Source organism: Pogona vitticeps, chromosome 2 (genome assembly GCF_051106095.1).
Source record: "Pogona vitticeps strain Pit_001003342236 chromosome 2, PviZW2.1, whole genome shotgun sequence".
Taxonomy (NCBI): domain Eukaryota; kingdom Metazoa; phylum Chordata; class Lepidosauria; order Squamata; family Agamidae; genus Pogona; species Pogona vitticeps.
Window position 1 is genome coordinate 162796574 of NC_135784.1, and position 21008 is coordinate 162817581.

The 21008-nt window shown below is 43.2% G+C and overlaps 1 protein-coding gene across 1 annotated transcript; it reads left to right on the forward strand.

Annotated features, from left to right (window-relative positions):
- The first annotated feature begins 4525 nt into the window (after window positions 1–4525).
- LOC110070015 (keratin, type II cytoskeletal cochleal) lies at window positions 4526–20712 on the forward strand. Its single transcript, XM_020777602.3, has 9 exons — window positions 4526–4858; window positions 6971–7179; window positions 11660–11720; window positions 11976–12071; window positions 12313–12477; window positions 12975–13100; window positions 14624–14844; window positions 17100–17134; window positions 20177–20712. Exons 1-9 carry the CDS (start codon window positions 4598–4600, stop codon window positions 20410–20412), a joined length of 1410 nt encoding a protein of 469 aa, XP_020633261.3. The 5' UTR covers window positions 4526–4597; the 3' UTR covers window positions 20413–20712.
- The last annotated feature ends 296 nt before the right edge of the window (window positions 20713–21008 follow it).

Below are 21008 nucleotides of genomic sequence, written 5' to 3' on the forward strand. Positions count from 1 at the left end.
GGTCACGTAAACCAGTGGTTCTTAACCTTGGGTTACTCAGGTGTTTTTGAACTGCAACTCCCAGAAACCCCAGCCAGTACGGCTGGTGGTGAAGGCTTCTGGGAGTTGCAGTCCAAAAACACCTGAGTAACCCAAGGTTAAGAACCACTGAAAACAACAGCGGCGGCTTTTTATTCCGTTTTGCTTCTTGATTTCATCAGAATTGCAAAATATCAGATACTGGAACAACTTCGTTATAAAACCTTTTTTCTTATTTGTTTTTCTGCTTAGAAGAACAAAGGGAGAAGAAGAAAAAATTCACATCAGAGTTGTTCTAGTATCAGATGCTTCGTAATTTACTCTGTGAAATTTGGTTTGCTTCTATAGCTTTCTCTGAAGTTTTTTTCAGTACTAAAGCTGTGTGTAACAGGCTTTTCTGCAAGGCGCTCTCTTCCTATGTGTACCCTGCCTTTCTCTTTAAAAAGGACCCAAAGTGGCTTACATCAGTGGTTCTTAACCTTTGTTACTCTGATGTTTTTGAGCTGCAACTCCCAGAAACCCCAGCCAGCACAGTTGGTGGTGAAGGCTTCTGGGAGTTGCAGTCCAAAACTCCTGAGTAACCCAAGGTTAAGAACCAGTGGCTTATATTAAAAGAAAATATTGAAACATAAAAAGAGTATGTATGTAAAAAAGGATCAAGCAAATACCACACAAAAAATCAGTAAGCAAAACCAACATCAAAAACACATTCAAAGGAGCAAGGCATAGAGAATTGCAGATGGTGGTGCTGAGAAATGTGGATATTTTTGCTAAAATGTCAGTGGTTTTCTGGGCAAATCATTACACAATAACTGAAAATATTGCAATGTTTGCTTCTGGGTGATCTCTTGCTCTTTCTGGTCCTCCTAGTGTGACATTTGAATTCATGACCTGGCTGGCCATTGAAAGATGCTGTTGAACTAACCAAAAGGATTGGAGTGTTAAATGTTCATTACAGTTTTGCTTCTCACTGTACAATAGTTTGTGTCAATACAGTACTAATTTTATTCAGTTGAAGTGTACAGATGGAGATGGGAAGGGCTTTGTGGTTCATCGACAGAGATCATGCTTCTTCAGGCAGGCAGCCCTTGGTTTAATCTCCACTGTTTCTAGCTTGTGCCAGAAATAATTCTGTGTAAAATCTCAGAGAACTGCTGTCAAGAAGGGGAAGCTGGGCTGGAGCTCGGCCTAGCTAAGCCTCAAAGCCTTCCAGGTGAAGCCGTTCTCCCAGATCACTTACGTCTAGGTATCTATAAGGTACTGTATCTCTCTGACAGATATAAATCCTCAAGTGGAGAATCACAGGACTTGTAGTCAAAGAATTCCAAAAATCCCATCCATACTGACTGATAATAAAAAATAAACATTGACCAAATGGTAGAAACGAAGGAAGCTGCTTTATACTGAGTCAGTAGCATCGACTGGCAGCAGTTGTCCAAGATTTTAGACAATGTATTTTCTATTCTTTCAGTCATGTTTACATCTTACCTTTTCCTCTACAGCTCAAGACAATCTGTGTAGTTCTCCTGGCAAGGTCGTCAGCTGATGGGTTTCAGGGTTCTCAGTGAGGACCTGAATGTCCCAAGTCCCAGATCAACACTCTAACCACTACACTACACTGCCTCTCTGTGTAGGTGTAGCCTTCTTTGTATATGTGAGGTGCATGGCGCCCCCCCTTCCATGGACCTAGAACCCAAAGATGTTCATTTATGTTGATTACGTTTTCTTTTTCCTGGAGTGCTGATTAACACCTCATTTTTAAAGGATTCACTGACAAGCAAGAGTGGCTCTTTCCAGAGTAAGGCAGATTTGTGAAAACTGCAATTTCTGTGTTCTCAGTGCAACTAATATCTAATTTCTAAAGCAGAATGGAAAGCTGCAGCAGTCAACTTAAGGGACTAGCATAACATTGATTTGTATTTTATTTAACAATTTCTTATGGACATCTGCAAGAGAAGTATATTTATTATGATTATTATTAAAGAACTGTTGCATGCCATTGCATCATATAAGTCAGTCAGTGCCAAACTTCAGCATTGCAGATGTGATGTTCTCTGTGTTATATGCCATCATCAGAAACGACTTGTAGCAACCCTCATAGGGCTTTCAAACAGGAGTGGCTTTGCCAGTTTCACACTCTCTGCCCCCTATGTTCTCATGGCTGACAGGAATTTCAAGGTAGGTCTCTTGAGTCCTAGCCCGCCACTCTATCCACTACATTACACTCAGTGTTGTGGGTGTGATACACTATGGTTATTATGATAGAAGTTTTGTTGTGTGATCCACCCAGCATTCTGATTGCAACATTTTAAAGAATCTTCAGAAGGCTATTTTATATGCTGAGAAACAGAGGGGTGTTTCCTCATGAAAACAGTTGTTCTGTTTTACTTTGTATAGTACAGACAATTGCTGCAGGGCCTAGTAAAGTATCATTTAGTCACAGTGCACATTAAAGCAATGTGTTCTTTCCATCCAAAGAAAAACAGAGTCCCCTGATGGCAGCTTTGTGTATTAAGGAAACACGTGGAATGATGCATTTGTGAGGGGTTGGGGTCCAGGCATTTTGAAAGAGGAATTTGACCGTGGCAAAGTGGTCAAGTGACAATAACCGTGCCCATCATAGAATCGTCGTTGGGTTGGAAGGGACCTTGGAGATCTTCTAGTCCAACCCCCTGCCCAAGGCAGGAGACCTCATACCATCCCGGACAAAAGGCTGTCCAATCTTTTCTTGAAAACCTCCAGCAATGGGGCACCCATAACATCAGGAGGCAAGTTGTTCCGCTTCTTAATGGTTCTCAATGTCAGGAAATTCCTCCTTAATTCCAGGTTGGATCTCCATCTGACGAGTTTCCACCCACTGGTTCTTGTCCAACCCCCAGGCGCAATGGAGAATAAATCGATGCTCCCTTCCCTGGGGCAACCCTTCAGATATTGGAAGACTGCTATCATTCTTCTCTTCGTTGAGCTAAACATATCTAGGTTTTTTAAGTCATTCTTCATAGGATTTAGCCTCCAGTCCCCTTATCATCTTTGTTGCTCTTCTCTGCACCCCTTCCAGGGCTTCAGCATCTTTTTTGTATTGGGGTGACCAGAACTGGATACAGCACCCCATGTGCGGCCTCACCAGTATGGTGAGGCTGCATGTAAGAATTAACCTTAAATGAGTTTCTCCCCATATTCTGGACTCTGTAATGAGCTTCCTGTTAAGTGGAGCAGATGGTTTGAGAATATTTCACTTTCCCATTTTTCAGTTTCCCAATATGGTAGACTAGAGCGCTGGTTCTTAACCTTGGGTTACTTAGGAGTTTTGGACTGCAACTCCCAGAAGCCTTCACCACCAGCTGTCCTGACTGGGGTTTCTGGGAGTTGCAGTTCAAAAGCATCCGAGTAACAAAGGTTAAGAACCACTAGACTAGAGTATTGCACAATTTGTGAAGTTTGAACCATTTATATTTCCTCCATCTACTCTGAGTCATGCCCCACGTCCCTTATTGATTTGCACTTAGGTGCGCCAATAAAAGATTGTCGACAAAATTAAAAGCAGTCTTGGTGATGAGATTCCCCGCAACGAGGAACAGCTGTGTCAGTCTGTTAATACAAAAAAAAAGCCTGTGGAATCTCAAAGATGATCAAATTTCTGATGTCCTGAGATTGTATGGACTGTAGCCCACCTGTCAAATGCATTAAGTGTAACTCAGAATTTCATGTACATGTGCCACGAGCCATGTAAAAATAATTTGGTGGGCAGGTGCTAGGTAGCATTAATCAGAGAAGATTCCATGGAAAGCGAATGGGAAACTTGTTTTGCGTGGAATTTCTCCTGGTCAAAACTGCCTGTTAATATGAACACTTTTGAATGATAAAGATAAATAGATGGTGTCCTCACTAGTGGCTCTGTTGCCTTGACAATGGGTATCTGGATAAGGAGCCCAAGAGGAGTGGCAAAAAAGGGTGTGCCCAGATGGAAATCCTTGTCAGGGAAGCTGAGTGAGCAACTCCTGTTCACTTATTGTGACAGTTCTGTTCCCATCAGGTCCAAAATAACAACCCACACTTGTTGATGTATATGAAGTTAAAAGCAAGGCCTTAGGGCACCTGTGGCACTGTAAAGTACAGGGTTAGAAAATTCCTCTTGGTTTTACAAGCCTGCAGGTTGCCAGGGCATTACGTTAGGCACATAATGGAACAGGATGGAAAAAGTGGCTCTTAGCCAGGCATACCAAAATGATTAATTCTGCCCAATGACCTGTGAATCTCCAATGGCCAAACCCATTTCTAGAACAACATAAAAAGGGGAAATGTGCAAGCTTTGGAAAGGATTCTGATAGTCCAGGAGCCTTGCCCGATTTCACTTGCCTTCCTTTCTCTGCCTCTATCTTTGTCCTCGGGAGCCATGGCTCAGAAATCAGTCAGGGTTACTAGGAATTTTAGTGCCTCTTCGGCTGTTATCCCAGGTAGCCGGACAAGCTTTAGCACCATTTCGGTAGCCCGGGGAGGTGGTGCAGGCTTTGGACATGCTGGTGGTGGTACCTTTGGCAGCAGAAGCCTCCATGGTTTTGGAGCAAGTAAAAGAATTTCCATGGGTGGCTATCACTCTGCCAGATCCGGATATGGCTATGGGATAGGTCATGGTGGCATTGGGTACAGAGTTGTCGGTGGTGGTGGGTATGGTCCAGGTGGCTTTGTACCTGGAGCTGGTGGCATCCATGAGGTAACCATCAACCCCAACCTCCTGGCTCCTCTCAACCTTGAGATCGACCCAACCATCCAGAAGGTGAGGAAAGAAGAGAAGGAACAGATTAAGACCCTCAACAACAAGTTTGCTTCCTTCATTGACAAGGTAAGTTTCCTTCTGATTCCTCTCCTAAAAATTTCCTGTGATCAGGATTAAGGATACCTAAGAGTTTTGTACAAGATTTTGTACGTCTGTTTCGAAGCAAAATGGATCACTTCCTGAACTCCTACTCAGGCTAGAAATGCTGCTGTCTTTCTATTCATGTGCTTCTTCAAATCTTGTGATACAGCTCTTGCCACAGAAATAAATGAAAGTATAAGGTTTATGAGAAAACCTGTTCCGAAATAATGTGAATGTGCAGTGGATTGGTGTGGAATTGGAATGAAGTGGATCTATGAAGCAACACAAATGGGAAAAAGTTACTTTTTTGAAGTGCATCTCCCAGAATCCCCCATGCTAGCTGTAGTTGTAGTGTAAAAAGTAGCACAAAGAAAAATGTTCCAAGAAATCTATGCAGAAGTGACGCAGACTAAAAATAAATTTGCTGATTTTCTCTTTGCCAGTTTTTAACTAGCAAGAATACAGCTAGAAAGTCTAGTTGTCTCCTCATTCACTTTCTAGAAGTGAAGGTTTGCAAGTTTTCCTAGCACTCTGGCAGATGATATCAACATTTCAACTCTTAAAAGTTCCAAAACTGCTCTCCCCATGTTGCTTCTTCACTGTGTCCCAGAGCCTTCAGTTAATAAACTAACAAAAGAAAAAAATTAACAAAGCGAAAGTCATAGACAGAATGCTTACTTATACTTGTAACTCAAACACAGATTTGGCTTGAGTGTAATTATGTCTTGCATTTCCAAACAGTTTCCCTCTTACTGAGTGGTTAGCTTTGTCACTGACATCCTGTCTTGTTGAACCATGGTTTTCCGTGATGTCTCACCAGGAGACCATGGTTTGAGGATCCGACAGAAATGGTTCCCCTGTCTGAACAGATTTATAGAAAGCAGTTCACTGGCATTCTGCGTGCATGTGTTTTCTTGTCCACACATTAACAGGAAGAAACATCTCCCTCTGGCCAGAGGAATAACTGCTGGCAATCTGAAGGATAGAAATGACCCCCCAAAAAATTCTAGTGCACATGTTTGAACATCAACAACATTTTTAAAGACAACAAAAGACAAAGCTGAGATAGGCAAAAGCAAAAATATTAACAAATTGTCCCAGGTAAATGGGCTCAGTTGGAATGTGTTTCCGCCTAGAGTGGTCCTGAGTTGGCTAGATAGGCGGGATATTAAATAAATAAATAAATAAATAAATAAATAAATAAATAAATAAATAAATAAATAAATAAATAAATAAATAAATAAATAAATAAATAAATAAATTTCCTTGTATTGGTGAAAATTGCAAAGAAGTAGAACTTCAGGAGAAACTGCCTAAGAGTGTGAGAGACCATGTCAGGAGGGGACCTGAGAGCTTTTTCAGGGGATGCTATGGTTGCATCCTGCACCAAGCAGAACATTTGCCTAGATGACTTCCAGGGTCCCTTCTTCCAATTCCTGTCTAGCAAATATAATTCCCATTGAGTGGGGTTTCCATTTGAAAAATCATATGCAAAACTGCACATAAACTGGATCCAAAATGCTGCTTTAGAGCCTGAGTCAGTGCCACTGAGGATCTGCACAGTGGCACTGACCTTGCTTCCCTGTTGTAAAAATTCAGCCTCCTTTTTTTATCACAAGATGCTTTTCAAACCCCTCAGCTTCCAAAGAGGTTTGCCCTGGGATGGTCGGGCAGGAAGCAATTCTTTTCAAAATGCAAGCCCAAAGTGGGGTCCTCTTGCATCTTGTCTAAACAATGTCGTGCATCAGAATCCATGCAAAATTCCCCATTCATGTTAAAAATAAAAGGCAAACAGGAATGATCAGATGCATATATCTGATTATAAAGATTCCCGTGTTAATGTCTGGAATATCACATTTGGCCACCCACTACGGGATTCTGACACTTTCCAAGTGATCTGATAATAAGTGCTGTATGATACTACTATACCCAAGACTGGGTATGTTCATATGTATTTTTCCATGCAAAATGTTTGCTGATAAATCCTTGCGATTTAGTTAAAAGAAAGGGAGAAGGTGTTCAGAGGTTGTTGGTCCGGGTTGACAGTCAAGGATGTGGCACACCACCTGTTTTTATGTGGTTGTGGGATTCTTCCAGGTCCGTTTCTTGGAGCAACAGAACAAAGTGCTGGAGACCAAATGGAGCCTCTTGCAGGAACAAAAGATCACCCGTCACAACATCGAGCCTTTGTTTGAAAGTTACATCGCTCTTTTAAAGAAGAAGCTGGATGATATTTTGGGACAGAGGCCACACCTAGAGTCAGAACTGAAGAACATGCAAGGTGCCGTGGAAGACTTCAGGATCAGGTGGGGCGGGCTGGAATCCAGCCGCACTCTGTGAAATATAACCAAGTAAATGCGCCAAATGAAACAGATGGAGCAGAATCCTGTGAGATTTGCAAGCCAGAATCTGGCAGTCTCATAAACGGTACACACAAGGTTGCCTTCTGCCTGTCACATGCTCAGACGTGCCAGGTTATGTATTTGGTTGTGTGTTCAGACATGTGACAGACAGACAGTAAACTACAAAAGTGTGTGTGTGTGTGTGTGTGTGTGTGTGTGTGTGTGTGTGTGTGTGTGTGTGTGTGTGTGTGTGTGTGTGTGTGAGAGAGAGAGAGAGAGAGAGAGAGAGAGAGAGAGAGAGATCCATCAGCCCTAGCCAACACAGCCAGTGGAGGGAAAGGCTGGGAAGTGCAGTCCAGCATCTGGAGGGCTACACTTTGCCCATACCTATTTTACAGAAGAAGAAGAAAAATCAGCCCTAAAACTGGATTCAGAAATGGGGATTGAATCCTCCCTGATTTTGTCCTCTCATGGTGGGGGCAGGGGGCGGGATGAGGAACTGCAGAATTATCTTCTCAGCACACAAGAGCCTGAAGGATTTTGTACACTTCTTTTCAAGAGAAGTAAGGGCTGTTTTCTGTGCAAATAAGGTGAAATTATGCAAGTAGCACTTTATGTATTTATTTATTTATTTTATTGTATTTATACCCCGCCTATTTGGTCAAACGACCACTCTAGGCGGCCACTTTAAAACAAATAATGCAGCTTGCACAATATAACAATGGCAGCGACTGTGTTGCATTGGCTTTAAAGAATAAGAAGTGCCAGTAAGGTTGTTTGTGACCTTTTGAACAATCATCCAGTACTCACTGTGACTTGTGTCTGTGTGTTGCTTCTTTAAGGAAAAGATCATTAGTTTTGCACATAGATTGCACAAACAGTTCTCTTTGCCTTGCTCTTGCCTGGAAGCCCCTCATCTGTTTGCACACGAAAGAAGAATTCAGTGACATTTCTTGATATCCTTAGCTCAGATATGTGCTTGCTACCAGCATTGCTTGTGCACTGCAGTTTTAGATAAGCAAACTACCCCATTTCCCTAACCTCCTCACTGTCACACCAAGTCCCAGCACCCAAACTGTACACCAGCTGTAGTTTTCTGGATATGTTAAAAGGTAATTCACAAAGATTGTGTTTCAATAGTAGGGTACAACTGTGGTCTTTTCTTTATTCATACTAGAGGGTTGTACAATTTAAAATTACAGAAGTCTATGAAATTCAGGTGAAATGAAAAACAAATTAAAATGTTAAGATAATTATTTATTTATTTTATTTATTTATGTATTTAACGTATATGCCGCCCACACTACCCGAAGGTCTCTGGGTGGCTTACAGCATTTAAAACACAATAAAAAGGCAAAATAAAAGGGCAAGATAATTAAAATGCAATTAGAATATATATTCTAAAAATTGCCTTCAGACCTAAGGCTGATATTATTTCAGTTAAAAGCCATTTGGAACAGGAAGGTTTTGACCTGGCGCCGAAATGTCATCAGCGTCGGCGCCAGACGAATCTCAGTCGGGAGGGCATTCCAAACTGGTTTTAACCAGAAGCCAGCTACTTCAGTAGTGTTCTCTCAGTCATTTGGATGATTTTCTTTTGTATGCATGGTGGGGCATAAATTGCATGCACGGAAGTGCTGCATTGATTGGATTTTTCCACAGTCACAGAAAATTTGTCCTGCATCAAAGTAGCCCCATTTTATTTGATTATTCTTTGATATTCACTTTGAAGTCTATTAAATGACTTCCAGATGCTCCAGCTAGTTTTATCCTGGTAGGAGACATTCTTCAGCATTCATCCATTTGGCAAAGTGTGTTGTTTTTGTTCTTCACAGGTTTAGCCTAACCTCTTTTTGGTTTAATATTTAGTGCTTGAGATTCATGCAGAAAGCAGTTCTTCAGTTCTAACCATCGTCTAGGGAGTTGGTAGGGATGTGGTGGCACTGCGGGTTAAACCACAGAAGCCTCTGTGCTGCAAGGTCAGAAGACCAGCAGTCGTAAGATCGAATCCATGTGATGGAGTGAGCTCCCGTCGCTTGTCCCAGTTCCTGCCAATCTAGCAGTTCGAAAGCATGTAAATGGAAGTAGATAAATAGGTACCACCTCGGTGGAAAGGTAATGCATTCCGTGTCTAGTCGCACTGGCCACATGACCACTGTCTACGGACAAACGCTGGCTCTACGGCTAGGAGACAGGGATGAGCACCACACCCTAGAGTCAGACACAACTGAACTAAATGTCAAGGGGAACCTTTAACTTAGGGAGTTGGTGTCCATGAAATTTATGGGTTTGATGCTATATTACCTCATTTCATTCATTATTTGCTAGCCCCTCTCAACACGTTTCTGGAAGGGCAATGGCAGCCAAATAACAAACCTTTTCAATAGGTTTCAGGCAGTCAATAGTAATCTGCATGATTCATTAAGAGCTACATCCACTTATTTGACATCTGCTGATTTGCACCATATTGCATTAGCATAGTCTTCTGTGGAGTAACACAGGCACAAAGCTATTGTTCTCATTGTTTGTGGGTGTGCATCCTGTCTGACCCAGGCAGTTCCCCAAGTATGTTATTTCTGATGGTAACTTTCTGTTTGGTGTTTAGGCAATGTTTTTTGTTGATTCAGAGCGACACCCAAATACTTTGGGGTGGGCCAGTGTTCAAAAATCTTGCCTTCGCAGCTAAACTCAGAGCTTCCTCTCTGCTCCTCTGTTCTTTAAGTGGAAGGCGCACCCTTCTGTTTTCAAAGGATTTGGTTTCAGCTGGTTGGTTTTGTAATATAAAGATTTTCTAATGGAGAGATCAGCTGGCGCTCGACAGCCTCATAGGTTTCCCCATGGACTGTCAAGGCAAGATCATCAGCATAGCTGAATTTCCTAGAATATGGGATGGTTGGTTGATGATTTGTGTAAATGTTAATAATGGTGCTGGGACCCTACCCTGTGAGAGACTGTTCAGTTCAGATTTCAGATCAGAGAGGGCATAGCATGTGTTAAAAGGTCGTAGCCATTTTGAGAGATAATAAAAGCATTTCGGGAGGTCGTTATCTTATAAATACTGGGTGGTTGCTGTTGTTAAAACATATTTTCCAGAAATCAGAAATTTGGCTGCCCTGGAGGCAGCTGCCACTCCAGTTAGCCTTCTGCAAGTGTGTATTTAACGTTAGTGTTTCTTTGACCTGAGAAGCCTACACTTTTCTGAAGTGTAGCTAACCGGCCAGCGCCCACTTGATTGAGTGGCAGTGAGAGTGAGGTGTCCCATTCACCTACCATCACTTTCTGGAGAGTGACCAGCAAGAACAAATGGCACTCTCTTTTCTCCCTAACTGACCCACAGTGATAGCAATTACTAAGAACTTAACCAGTCACTTGCTGCTCAGCAGGATCTCCTGGCCATTGATTAGAATCCCACCCAGAGGAAGGGTCCAGCACGCCTCTTTTTGGTCACAGGACCACAGACCTTCTGCAGTCACAAGGATGGCATTCATCATCCTCTGACTCATTTCTGGGTGTGGCATTAATGAGTTGAACACCAGGTTCTATCAGCATGAGAAGAATGTCAGAAGGGCTAATAAAGTTGTTTGTTTCATCAAAGAAGAACATTATTGGAGTGTTAAGTGCCTTTCATGAAAGCTGGAGAAATGTCAGACAATCTTCCTCTATGGTTTAGCTCTAGGGGATGGTCCTATAACAAGGCCCAGTCAATAACAGACCAGTTCCTGCAGCATCTTTTGGCAGCTTCGTCTCTGGCAACCATTTGAGAAGCCAAAAGAGGAGCATTTGGGTTGGCTTCTCCTCAAAAGTGAAGTCAATAAAGCTAATCTGGGCATGTTCATAGTTGCATCCTTTCAGAAGCATGTCACAAAAGAGGATGCCCAGAGCCAGAACATCAAGGCACTTGAGGCTAATGTTGCTTTGTTTTAAGGCTGAGCAGAGCATGGCTGGATCTGGCAGAAACTTGGCCTTCCCATAAGACATTGGCAAGACTGATCGGTGAAATCTTAAAACAGGATGTCAGCTAGGGGTAATTGGGGACTGCAATAAAACACACTTGGAAGATGCCCACACTGGGTAAGGCTGCCCTCAAACAGTGGCTGGAGACAACATTGCTAAGTAAATCCACCATATGCAGATGCTAACCGTCTGCTTCCTTTAGGGAGTGGCTTCCAGCTCACTTGATTTCAGCACTACAGTTCTTCTGTTGGGGACAGCCATTTTGTTATTAGCATTGTTCAACAAACAGTCAGAACTCTTGGCAGATCAGACGACTTAGAGATCTGCCATAGAATATGGTTTACCTTCATGCCTGTTCCTGTGAAGGATGATAGAAGCCTTTGTAAAAGAAAGCCTTGGGAAAAGTCTGGGGACAGTGAAACTGAAAGAGCTTCCTTTGTATTCCTTTTTTCTCCAAATGCTAACGAGTCACACTCTTCCTTCCAAATAGATATGAAGATGAGATCAACAAGCGCACAGCTGCAGAGAATGAATTTGTGGTGCTCAAGAAGGTGAGGGATTTCAGTCCACTTGGGCCCAATGGGGTGAGAGGAATATCTTTGGTCCTCCAGATGTTTGGGCCCTCACCTTCCACAGTCCTTTGTCACTGATCATGCTGAGTAGGGATGATAGGAATTGCAGGCCCAAACATCTGGACGATCCGGGATTGCCCACGCCTGTTTTATCCCCACGCTGTTGAGGGGAGTGATGGTTCTGTTTGGGCTCTATCGTAAGGTTCAAACTGCTTGATTGTCTTCTTTTTCCAGGATGTGGATGCTGCCTTCATGAACAAGGTTGAGCTGGAAGCAAAAACCGATAGCCTGCATGATGAAGCCTGCTTCCTGAAGACTCTATATGATGCCGTAAGGAAGGACGTGTCATTTGTTAGATGCTAAATCATCTGGATGACCAGTCCTGGGGAGGATGGAGGTTTCGGCCCAACGTTCCAGTCTGGGGGAGGGTGACTAGAGATATGTGAATGGATTCCTTTCCTCGTAAAGCTTTATCCAAAGCTGATACCTGGCCAAGATGGAGATTTTAGTGTCTTTTATTTCGTAAGCATTTTTTCTTCTTCCTATCTTAAACCCCTTTTTTTCGCTTTAGGAAATAGCCCAGATGCATGCCCAAATTTCGGACACCTCTGTCATTCTCCAAATGGACAACAGCCGAAGCCTGGACCTGGACAGCATCATTGCTGAGGTCAAGGCCCAGTACGAAGACATTGCCAATCGAAGCAGGGCTGAGGCAGAATCCTGGTATCAAAGTAAGGTGAGAGGGCCCAGAATTCTTGTGCAGTGGTATGAGTTTGGAAAAAAATCAGTTTTTCTTTTTCTTTTAAAACAAAAGGGGGGGTGACTGGTTTTCAGTTTTCGATAGTATACAAAATCTGTATTATTTGAAGCAGTAGGGTAGGGGCGTGCCTAGTAAAATTGATGAGACTGTGCTTTTCAGTTCCCTTTCCAGGGAGAAGAGAGGTGGCCCTTCAAATGATAATGAATGATCATTCACTTGAAAATTAAAGCAGCCTAATTAGTCCTCCTTCTTGTTCTACTCAGTGGGGGCCTTTACGTATTTTGGTGTCCTTTTATTAAAGAACTAATGTTTTTTAGCTGAAATATAAAAAGGTGTACCAAACAAAATTTGGAAATACTGTACATTTTAAAAAACAAAAATCTCAGTTGGGTCATTCAAAGTCAATTAAAAAGGGACTATGTCCCACTAATTAGGTGTTCAATGTTTTCACTTTTTTGGATCCTCCCCTGCAGTATGAAGAGCTGCAGCTTTCTGCTGGAAGGCATGGAGACGACCTGCGCAATACCAAGAGCGAGATCTCAGATTTGAACCGCATGATTCAGAGGCTTCACTCCGAGATTGACAATGTGAAAAAACAGGTGCTGTCTTGCATTTACCATTCAGTTTTGTACAAGTCAAAATGTCATGGCAAAAGGGTTTTGTGTGTTGTGGGGGGTGGCTGTTTCTGTCTGGGAAGAACATTTGAAGGAGACAATGAGTGAAGAGTTTAAATAAGATGAATGATATTTCTGGAGACGGAGGTCCTTGTGTCCCTAGATTTCCACTCCATTTTTTTCCTCCAGTTAAAATTTACAACCTAGAATGGAATAACAGGGAATATTCCAAGTAGTTTTGAAGCCATAGAAGTACTAGAATCCCCCATCTTTCTTTTCCCCCAAGGAAAAAAACAGATGCAGGGGGGACGACCGTGATTATTTTCATATTAAGCCTGCATTTGTTTCCTTGCTACGGCAGTATAAAATGCTCCATTCATCACTAAGTATATAAAATTGCAACCATTTGGCGTATTTATGAAATGAACAAGTATAAAACCTTATATGCCGGCAAAATTGTGAATACACAAGTGGTTAAACTACAGTACTGCAGTGAAGACTCTCACCATGACCCAAGTTACAATCCCAGCAGGCGCAGGTAGCCAGCTCAAGGTTGACTGAGCCTTCCATTCTTCCTGGGTTGGTAAACTGAGTACGGTGGTGGGGCAATATTTAGCCTGCATAATTGTAAACCACCCAGGCAGTGATTTAAGCCCTGTTGGTCAGTATATAAGCAGAATGCTTTGCATTGCTTTACATATTAAAGAGAGACAATGAGCCACTGGTGTCTGTACTATCTGATCACATGTGTCTTAGCTTTGGATGTCAGAGAAGGAGGGGAAGGAAGTAAAAGCAGGAATTGCAATTGTTTAAAAAAACAGAATTTGTTGTTCAGTGCTGTCAAGTCAGAACGGACATACGGCGATCCTAATAGGGGTTTCAAGGTAAGTGAGATATTTAAGGAGTGATTTTACCACTTCTACCAGCATTCCTTTTGAGTTTCCGTGGAAGAGCTGGGGAATCCAACCCTTGTGTCCTGAGTCCTAGTTCATCCCTCTATCCACCACACCACACTGGGTGCACAACAAAGTGTGGCATTTGAAGAGAAACAGTCTGCACACATCCCTGAAGCTACGATGTGGCCAACCCATTACAAAACGTTTATGTGACAGTGCTCTGATTCCTTGCAGATGCAAACACTGCAACATGCATTCTTATGCCACAGAAGTGAAGGTACAACCCCTCCCCCCCGCCCAAAGCTGGTGAAATCTAGCCAGAACAGCCAATTCTAAGGGATAAACCAGTTCTAAGCAGTTGTAACCCAATCACATTTGTAATCTATTTCTGTTCTATAACAAATAGATCTCTGATTGATAAAATCATGGGTGGGCAACACATGGCCCTCCAAGATGTTACTGCAGTAGAAGCCCAAGCCCACATAGTCATTGGTGTGCACACAGAGGGATGCATGTGTAGCATCTCACCCATGATTGAAGTGAACAGAGAGGGGCTCTGCCCATTGGAAGGCAATACATTCTGAACTCAGTCATCATCCATTCTTTTTGCAGTGTGCCAGCCTGCAGGCAGCCATTGCTGATGCCGAGCAACGTGGAGAATTGGCCCTGAAAGATGCCAGGATAAAGCTAGCTGAACTGGAGGAGGCTCTAACAAAGGCCAAGGCAGACATGGCCCGCCAGCTGCGTGAATACCAGGAGCTTATGAACGTCAAGTTGGCCCTGGATATAGAGATCGCCACCTACAGGAAGTTGCTGGAAGGAGAGGAGAGCAGGTGGGTGGAAGGCATAATACTACCAAATAAGGTGATTTATCCCATATGGAAAGTGCTTCCCTATGTGTAGGTTTGAAGTATCCGAGTCCGGCTCGGGGAATGTGAGGGAAATGATTCTGCTGTAGAGAGCATATTATTAATTAATATAATAATATGCTCTCTACAGCAGAATCATTTCCCTACATTGAAGTACGGAACACTTTGCTTTGGGATACAGAGTTGTGGTCGGGGAACCTGCTCTTTTGTGGAAGCCTTTTGTCTCTTCATGATATCCCAGTTTCTTAATGCTCAAAGTCTACTCCAGGCTTTTGCAATGTGGCACCCTTCCAGACTGAATCAGAGCTTGCCCACAAGGGCATTTGTCCCCTCTCTCTGGTATGCTGATGGTTCACATTGGTCCACTCTTTCTTCCGGTGCTCAGATGTGGAGTCGACCAATTTGTCCCAATCCACACCTTTTTGAACCCCTCTCAGGGAGATCTACTACTTTGGTGTGAGGTGGAGGGCTCCAATGTAGTCTGTTCCCAGTGGGTATGGTCACTTGGAATGGACTAAACAAGAGCATTGCAGCTCTTTACAGTGTCCGTTTCCAGTATCCTGAATCAGCTTATGAGCTGTTTCAATATAGTGGAAATTAAACCCTTACCCTGATCCTGAGGGAGATGAGTTAGGGTCAGGGGAAGTGAAATTATTTTTATTGTGTCTGGTAGATCATCACTGATGTGGTGAATAACTTAGATTAAATTTTTTAAAAATTGTTTTTTTGCCTCTCTATGTAGTGCTCAATGAAACCAAAGCTATGAGAGTTTCTCAATCAGCAATACACATGCAGGCAAAGAGAAGTACTTTTAAAACAATTTAATTGAAGTGATACATCCCATCAGTGATAATATATAAAAAAATTTACGTCCCCTGACCCTCTGCAGACGATCAAGGGAAGTGTTTAATTGATACAAAGGTCAATATGCCATTCGGATGGGAGCAGCATGCCAAATGGCACATTCCTCCTCTCCTCGACCTCTACTGACTCTTTGCAGCCTGATTTAGCATGGACCAAAATGGCCCTAAGTCTCAACTAGCATAGACAAGAACTGAAGATGATGGATAGTAGTCACAACCATCTAGAAGCAGGAAGCTGGGGAAGACTTGTCTATCCTAGTTCTGGGCTGCTGAAGGTATACTGGATGGGGGAGGGGAGGACTAGATACCAGATTTTAAGACCAATCTTATATACTTTTTGGGACATACTTGTTTTTTGTTTATATGTCAAAGTTTGGAAAAGTGACCAGTAATTTTTTCCTTTTGCATGATAATCTTCATAGTATGTTGTCTTCAGGCACAAGAGCCTAATTAACATACTTAGATCCCATTGACACCTTCTAGATGTTTTGGCCCATCAGATGCTTTAGATGATAAGGCCGAGCAGCCTCCAGCCAGCATGATTGGATATTGGGATATGTAGTACAAAAACGTCTGCAAAAAAAGGCCCAGTCCGTGGTAATGATAGGCATCTGATTTAATGCTTCTGGCCTCCACCACTAAAGGATAGTGGTGATGGCAAGATTATTTAATCAGCTAATGTTGTACATAGATCAGATTTTGTCTGATCAGGATCCACCAGTCACAAGAAATTCACTCCGAGAATCTCTTGCGATGCCAAGGACTGTGAATTGGCATTCGCTGTCGCACTGAAAGATGAGAAGCAGACCGAATCAAAGTATAACTGGACTTCCCACTACTAGCTGTTTCAAGAGCATAAAGCTCTTCTTAAGCCTTGGCGTTGTTTCAAAGAAGGACACCCAAGACTGGTGTCTTTGCATGGCATCTAGGAACAGGGGCCCCTTGCTGATCCTCAGTAGGTATTGCTCAATACCCATTGAGGCCCATACTCAGAAGAGACTTGTGGCTAATTTTTCACCATGTTTTTGCAGGCACTGCTATGTGACTGTTGCTGTTCCTGGACATTACATTTGAGAAAACGGAGACGGCAAACACTTGTAGGGTCACTTCAGTCAGCACACTGCTTAGGGCCCCTTCTCTCTTAAAGCCAGCTCTGATATTGCAAAAGACCCATGCGTGCAGAGCTCATTGTGCACTGAAGACCAAATCTTTACTAATGTGACAAACAAGCATTTCATGTGATATAATAACGTTATTAGATTTGGATGTTTCTGTAAAACAACTTCTAAAACCTATTGCTGTCCTTCAATATTGTAGTTGTTAACAATAATCTTTTTTTCCCCCTTTCTCATACAGGCTTGCTGGAGAGGGTGTTGGTGCAGTAAATATCTGTAAGTAATAAGAGGATGAAAGAAATTCAGTAAATTACAAGTTACTCTACATCCATGAATTATGTCAGTGGTTTCCCCATCCTGGGTAAGCCAGGTGTTCAGGAACTGCAACTCCCAGAAGCCTTCACCACCAGCTGTGCTGGCCAGGGTTTCTGGGAGTTGTAGTCCAAGAACACCTGGGGTTACCCAAGGTTGAGCACCACTGAATTATGTCATTGATCTCCCTTCCTTCCACCCGTCTTTCCTAATTAAAAATGGAGTAAAATAAATTACAGTTTCAAAGTAATTTTAAAAAAAATACCTAAAGAGGTCCATAGGCTTTGTTTGTAGAACTAAGGAGATGCAGAAGGCCCTTCAAAGGTTATCCTAATTCTTATGAAACCCTTTAGCTCCTTTTCTTCATATTCCTCAGATGTTTAATCTGAAGCCCTCTCCAAATTTGCTTCAAACTTTCCTTTAATAATAATCATCTGTCATCAAGTTAATTCTGACATGGCAACCCTTTTTCAGGGTTTTCCAGGTGGAGAGTACTCAGAAGTGGTTTATCATTCCTTTCTTCTGGGGACGTTCTGGGACTTTGCAGTTTGGCCAAAGCCACACAGGCTGGCTCTTCTCTCAGGAATCATAGTGGGGAGTTGAACTTCCAACCTCTGGTTCTGTAGGCAACCTCAAATAGCAGCCTCAGTACACGTGGAACCTTTTTGCTTTCTTCATAGTATTTCAGAAGTTTGGCCTCGGGAAGAAATCCACCACTAATCCACCTCAAAAAGTCACTTTAGGCCAAGGGGTGAGCAGTGTGTGACCTTCCAGATTCTGATGGAATGTAAGCTTTTGTTCCCTCGCCATTGCCCACGCTGGTCAGAAGTGTGGTCCAAAGCCATCTGAAGGGTCACAGTTGTCCATCTTTGCTTTTGGCCAAGAAAAGACACCAAATTTTTAAACTCCAGCTCCCATTAATTCCAGCTAGCATGGAGTTGTAAAGCAACGAAGTCTGGTGGGGGGGCACAGGTTCCCCATGTTCCACAAATGCCATGAGAACCTAACAACATAGATATTGTCTTGTTAGATCATATCAGTGATCCAACTGGCCCACCCTCCCTTGTCCATCCGTGAACATCCAGATGCCTTTAGGAAGCCCATAAGCCCACCTGAGGGCAACCAGACCCTCCTGTTACTGTTTCTCAGAAGCTGATATTCATTAGTGTCCTGCATACCCTAGAGAGGACTAAGGACACTATATATATGACAAGTCAGTGTATCATCATCAGAAGGAAATATATAGAATGTTCACAGTAGAAGGTTTTCCCACCTGATGTAATCTGGAAATTAGCTTCTTTTGTTTTGTAATTAGTCTGTGGGATCTAAATAAGGCTTTGTTTCAAAGCCTGGTTTCTCAAACCCCAGAAGAATTTCCTAAATGACATCTCAGGATAAACTCTCTGGAGCACTAAAATGATTTCAGCCCTACTGATGTCTTATCTGTAGTAGAGGGGAAACTCACCAACAAGGTAGAATGAGTGACAGCCATCCTACTGTTTGTCTCCAGCTTGTGACAATCCAAGTTACATAACCATCTCAGGACATGAAGGTTTTCTTTCTAGCTGTCATGGTTGAGAGCCATTCATAACAGATCTATCTCCCATGAAGTTCTCCTGAAATAACCAAGCAAAGCTATTTTGTCAGTGAGTGGTATTCTAGTCTTGGCAAGTAGTACAAAGCTGGATATTTCTGATGCATTGACCAGACAAAACATTTCCTTATTTTTTTTTTACAAAAACAAAACAAAGCAAAACAAAACAAACCCCAAAGGAATGTGTTGTGTTTCTGATCCTCCAGAAGAGAAGTTATTTTAGAACACTCTTTAGGGGTGGGGATGTGGAAATGAATGAAACCCAGCCCTGCAGTCCTTCAAGCAGTATCTACACAAACTGTTTATGCAGCTTTTCTGCCTCAGATGGAAAGAAGAGGAAAAAGGACTGTATTTTGCAAGCTATAAAGCATTAAAGGGCAACTGCTGGAATTGGCTATGCCAAAGTTTGTTACAAGCATAGGTGATATGTAGTGGGTTGTGAAGGCTCACGCCCTAAGCAGTTCGAGAGTATCAAATCCAAATAATAAGGCAATGTTGTAGGCAGTATCAAAAAAAGGAAAGCCAGTGGAGAAAGGGCTTTGTGATCGAAATATTTTGAGGCTTGTTGGCTTCCCCTTGGTTCACAGCATAGTGTTCAGGATCCCATGGGTGAACGGTCTTTGCTCCCCTTACCATGAGCAGGAGCTGACTTTTGCTCATGCCATCATGTCCAGACATTGCCTGCACATGGCAACTGAGGGACTAAGGTATGCTCAGATATATTGTTTCCAGTAGATACCATGCACCCTCTGAGATGGTTATGTAAAACAGCCCCCAAGGTGTGGGTAAAATGTTTGCCCCAAACACCGACGGAAGTCTTCACCACCACCACCACCTCCCCAATTAAAAACATGCTCACAAACAAAGAAACAAGCCCAGAAGTGTCTGAATGTTCACATCCTCTTTTGATTTGGGGGTTTGGGTCGGGAAATCCCTCTACCCTGTTTTATATAAAAAGCATTGCTACTGGAAACCTCCAAGGGGGTGGGGAGGGATGTGTATGGCTGAGAACAGGAACCCCCACCAAATTATTCTGGGTGACAGAGCTGCCTCTAATGGGCACATGCAGCCTGTCTACCTTACTTTGTTCACCTTTGCCCCAAGTATAATTACATATACCTTTACTAAAGAGTACATTCCACAGAATTTAGGGGGACTCTGGAGTAAAATACACGTGGGACCAAGACTGTACCTTTACTAAGCATGTGGTAATCGTGGCCTCCCTGAAGATTTGTCTGGAGGAAGAAGCTAAAACCACGTCCTTCATTCTACAGCTGGGGAGGTGTCTCTCCTGCCTTCTCCCCTTTTCCTTCCTTCAGCCAATGTTTTCACGGGCCTCACTCTAACACCCACCCCCCAAAAAAGCTGCTGCCCTGTGAACACACTGATCTTCTGCTTTTATTTCTTTACAGCTGTGGTCCACTCTTCTGGAGGCATGAACTACGGTGGCGGGAGTGCCATGGGAGTCGCCGGTGGAGCTGGCCTTGGCTACGGAGGAGGCCTCAGCATGGGAGGAGGCGGCAGCAGCATCAGCTCTGCCAGTGGGCGGGGGCTCATGGGAAGCATGGGCTCGGCCATGGGCAGCAGCAGCTCCAGTATGAAAATTGTATCCAAAACATCCACAACTAGAAAGAGCTACCAGAACTAAAGGGTTTAGCCAAGTGAGGGGCGGGCCAAGTGCAGCTCAGGCCAGATGTTGTTGGACTGCAACTCCCAGCATCCATCAAACCTTGGTACAGCTGCCTGCTAGGGCTGGGCTTTGCTCCCCCCTCAAATAATTCAAGTGCCTCTCAGGGGCAAAACTGGCCATGACGGTGAGAGGACTACACATAAGAGCCTCCTCACCACCAAATTCTAGAAAGATGGGAATAGGTGGTCTTCCAGTCCATGTTGGATGCCAGCTCTCACCAACAGGTGAGAGGAATGATGGGAGTTGCAGTCCAATGACATCCGGAGGGCCATATGGTCCCCTGTCCTTTCTGTAAAGCAAGGAGCTGAGAGGAAACTGAATGCATAGCATGGATCCGGGGGGGGGGCATTGAGTCCTCACTCTTTTTTTGCCCCTAAAAAGACACATTGACACACACCAGCTTCTCCAGAAGTCAGAGTTAAGAAGGTGCTTCTGCTAGGAGAAAGCCAGGTGGGAAGAACCACTTTGTGGGTGGGAACCACAAATACAGTGGTGCCTCACTTAACGATTGCCTCGTTAAACGACGAAACCTCTTGACGATGAAGTTTTTGCGA

Bases quoted from the DNA above. Each gene is read 5' to 3' on its own strand.
- LOC110070015 (XM_020777602.3), top strand. From the start codon at position 4,598: ATGGGTGGCTATCACTCTGCCAGATCCGGATATGGCTATGGGATAGGT. The intron at 13,101-14,623 runs GTGCTGTCTTGC...TTCTTTTTGCAG, and splicing joins TTGACAATGTGAAAAAACAG to TGTGCCAGCCTGCAGGCAGC. The intron at 14,845-17,099 runs GTGGGTGGAAGG...TTTCTCATACAG, and splicing joins CTGGAAGGAGAGGAGAGCAG to GCTTGCTGGAGAGGGTGTTG.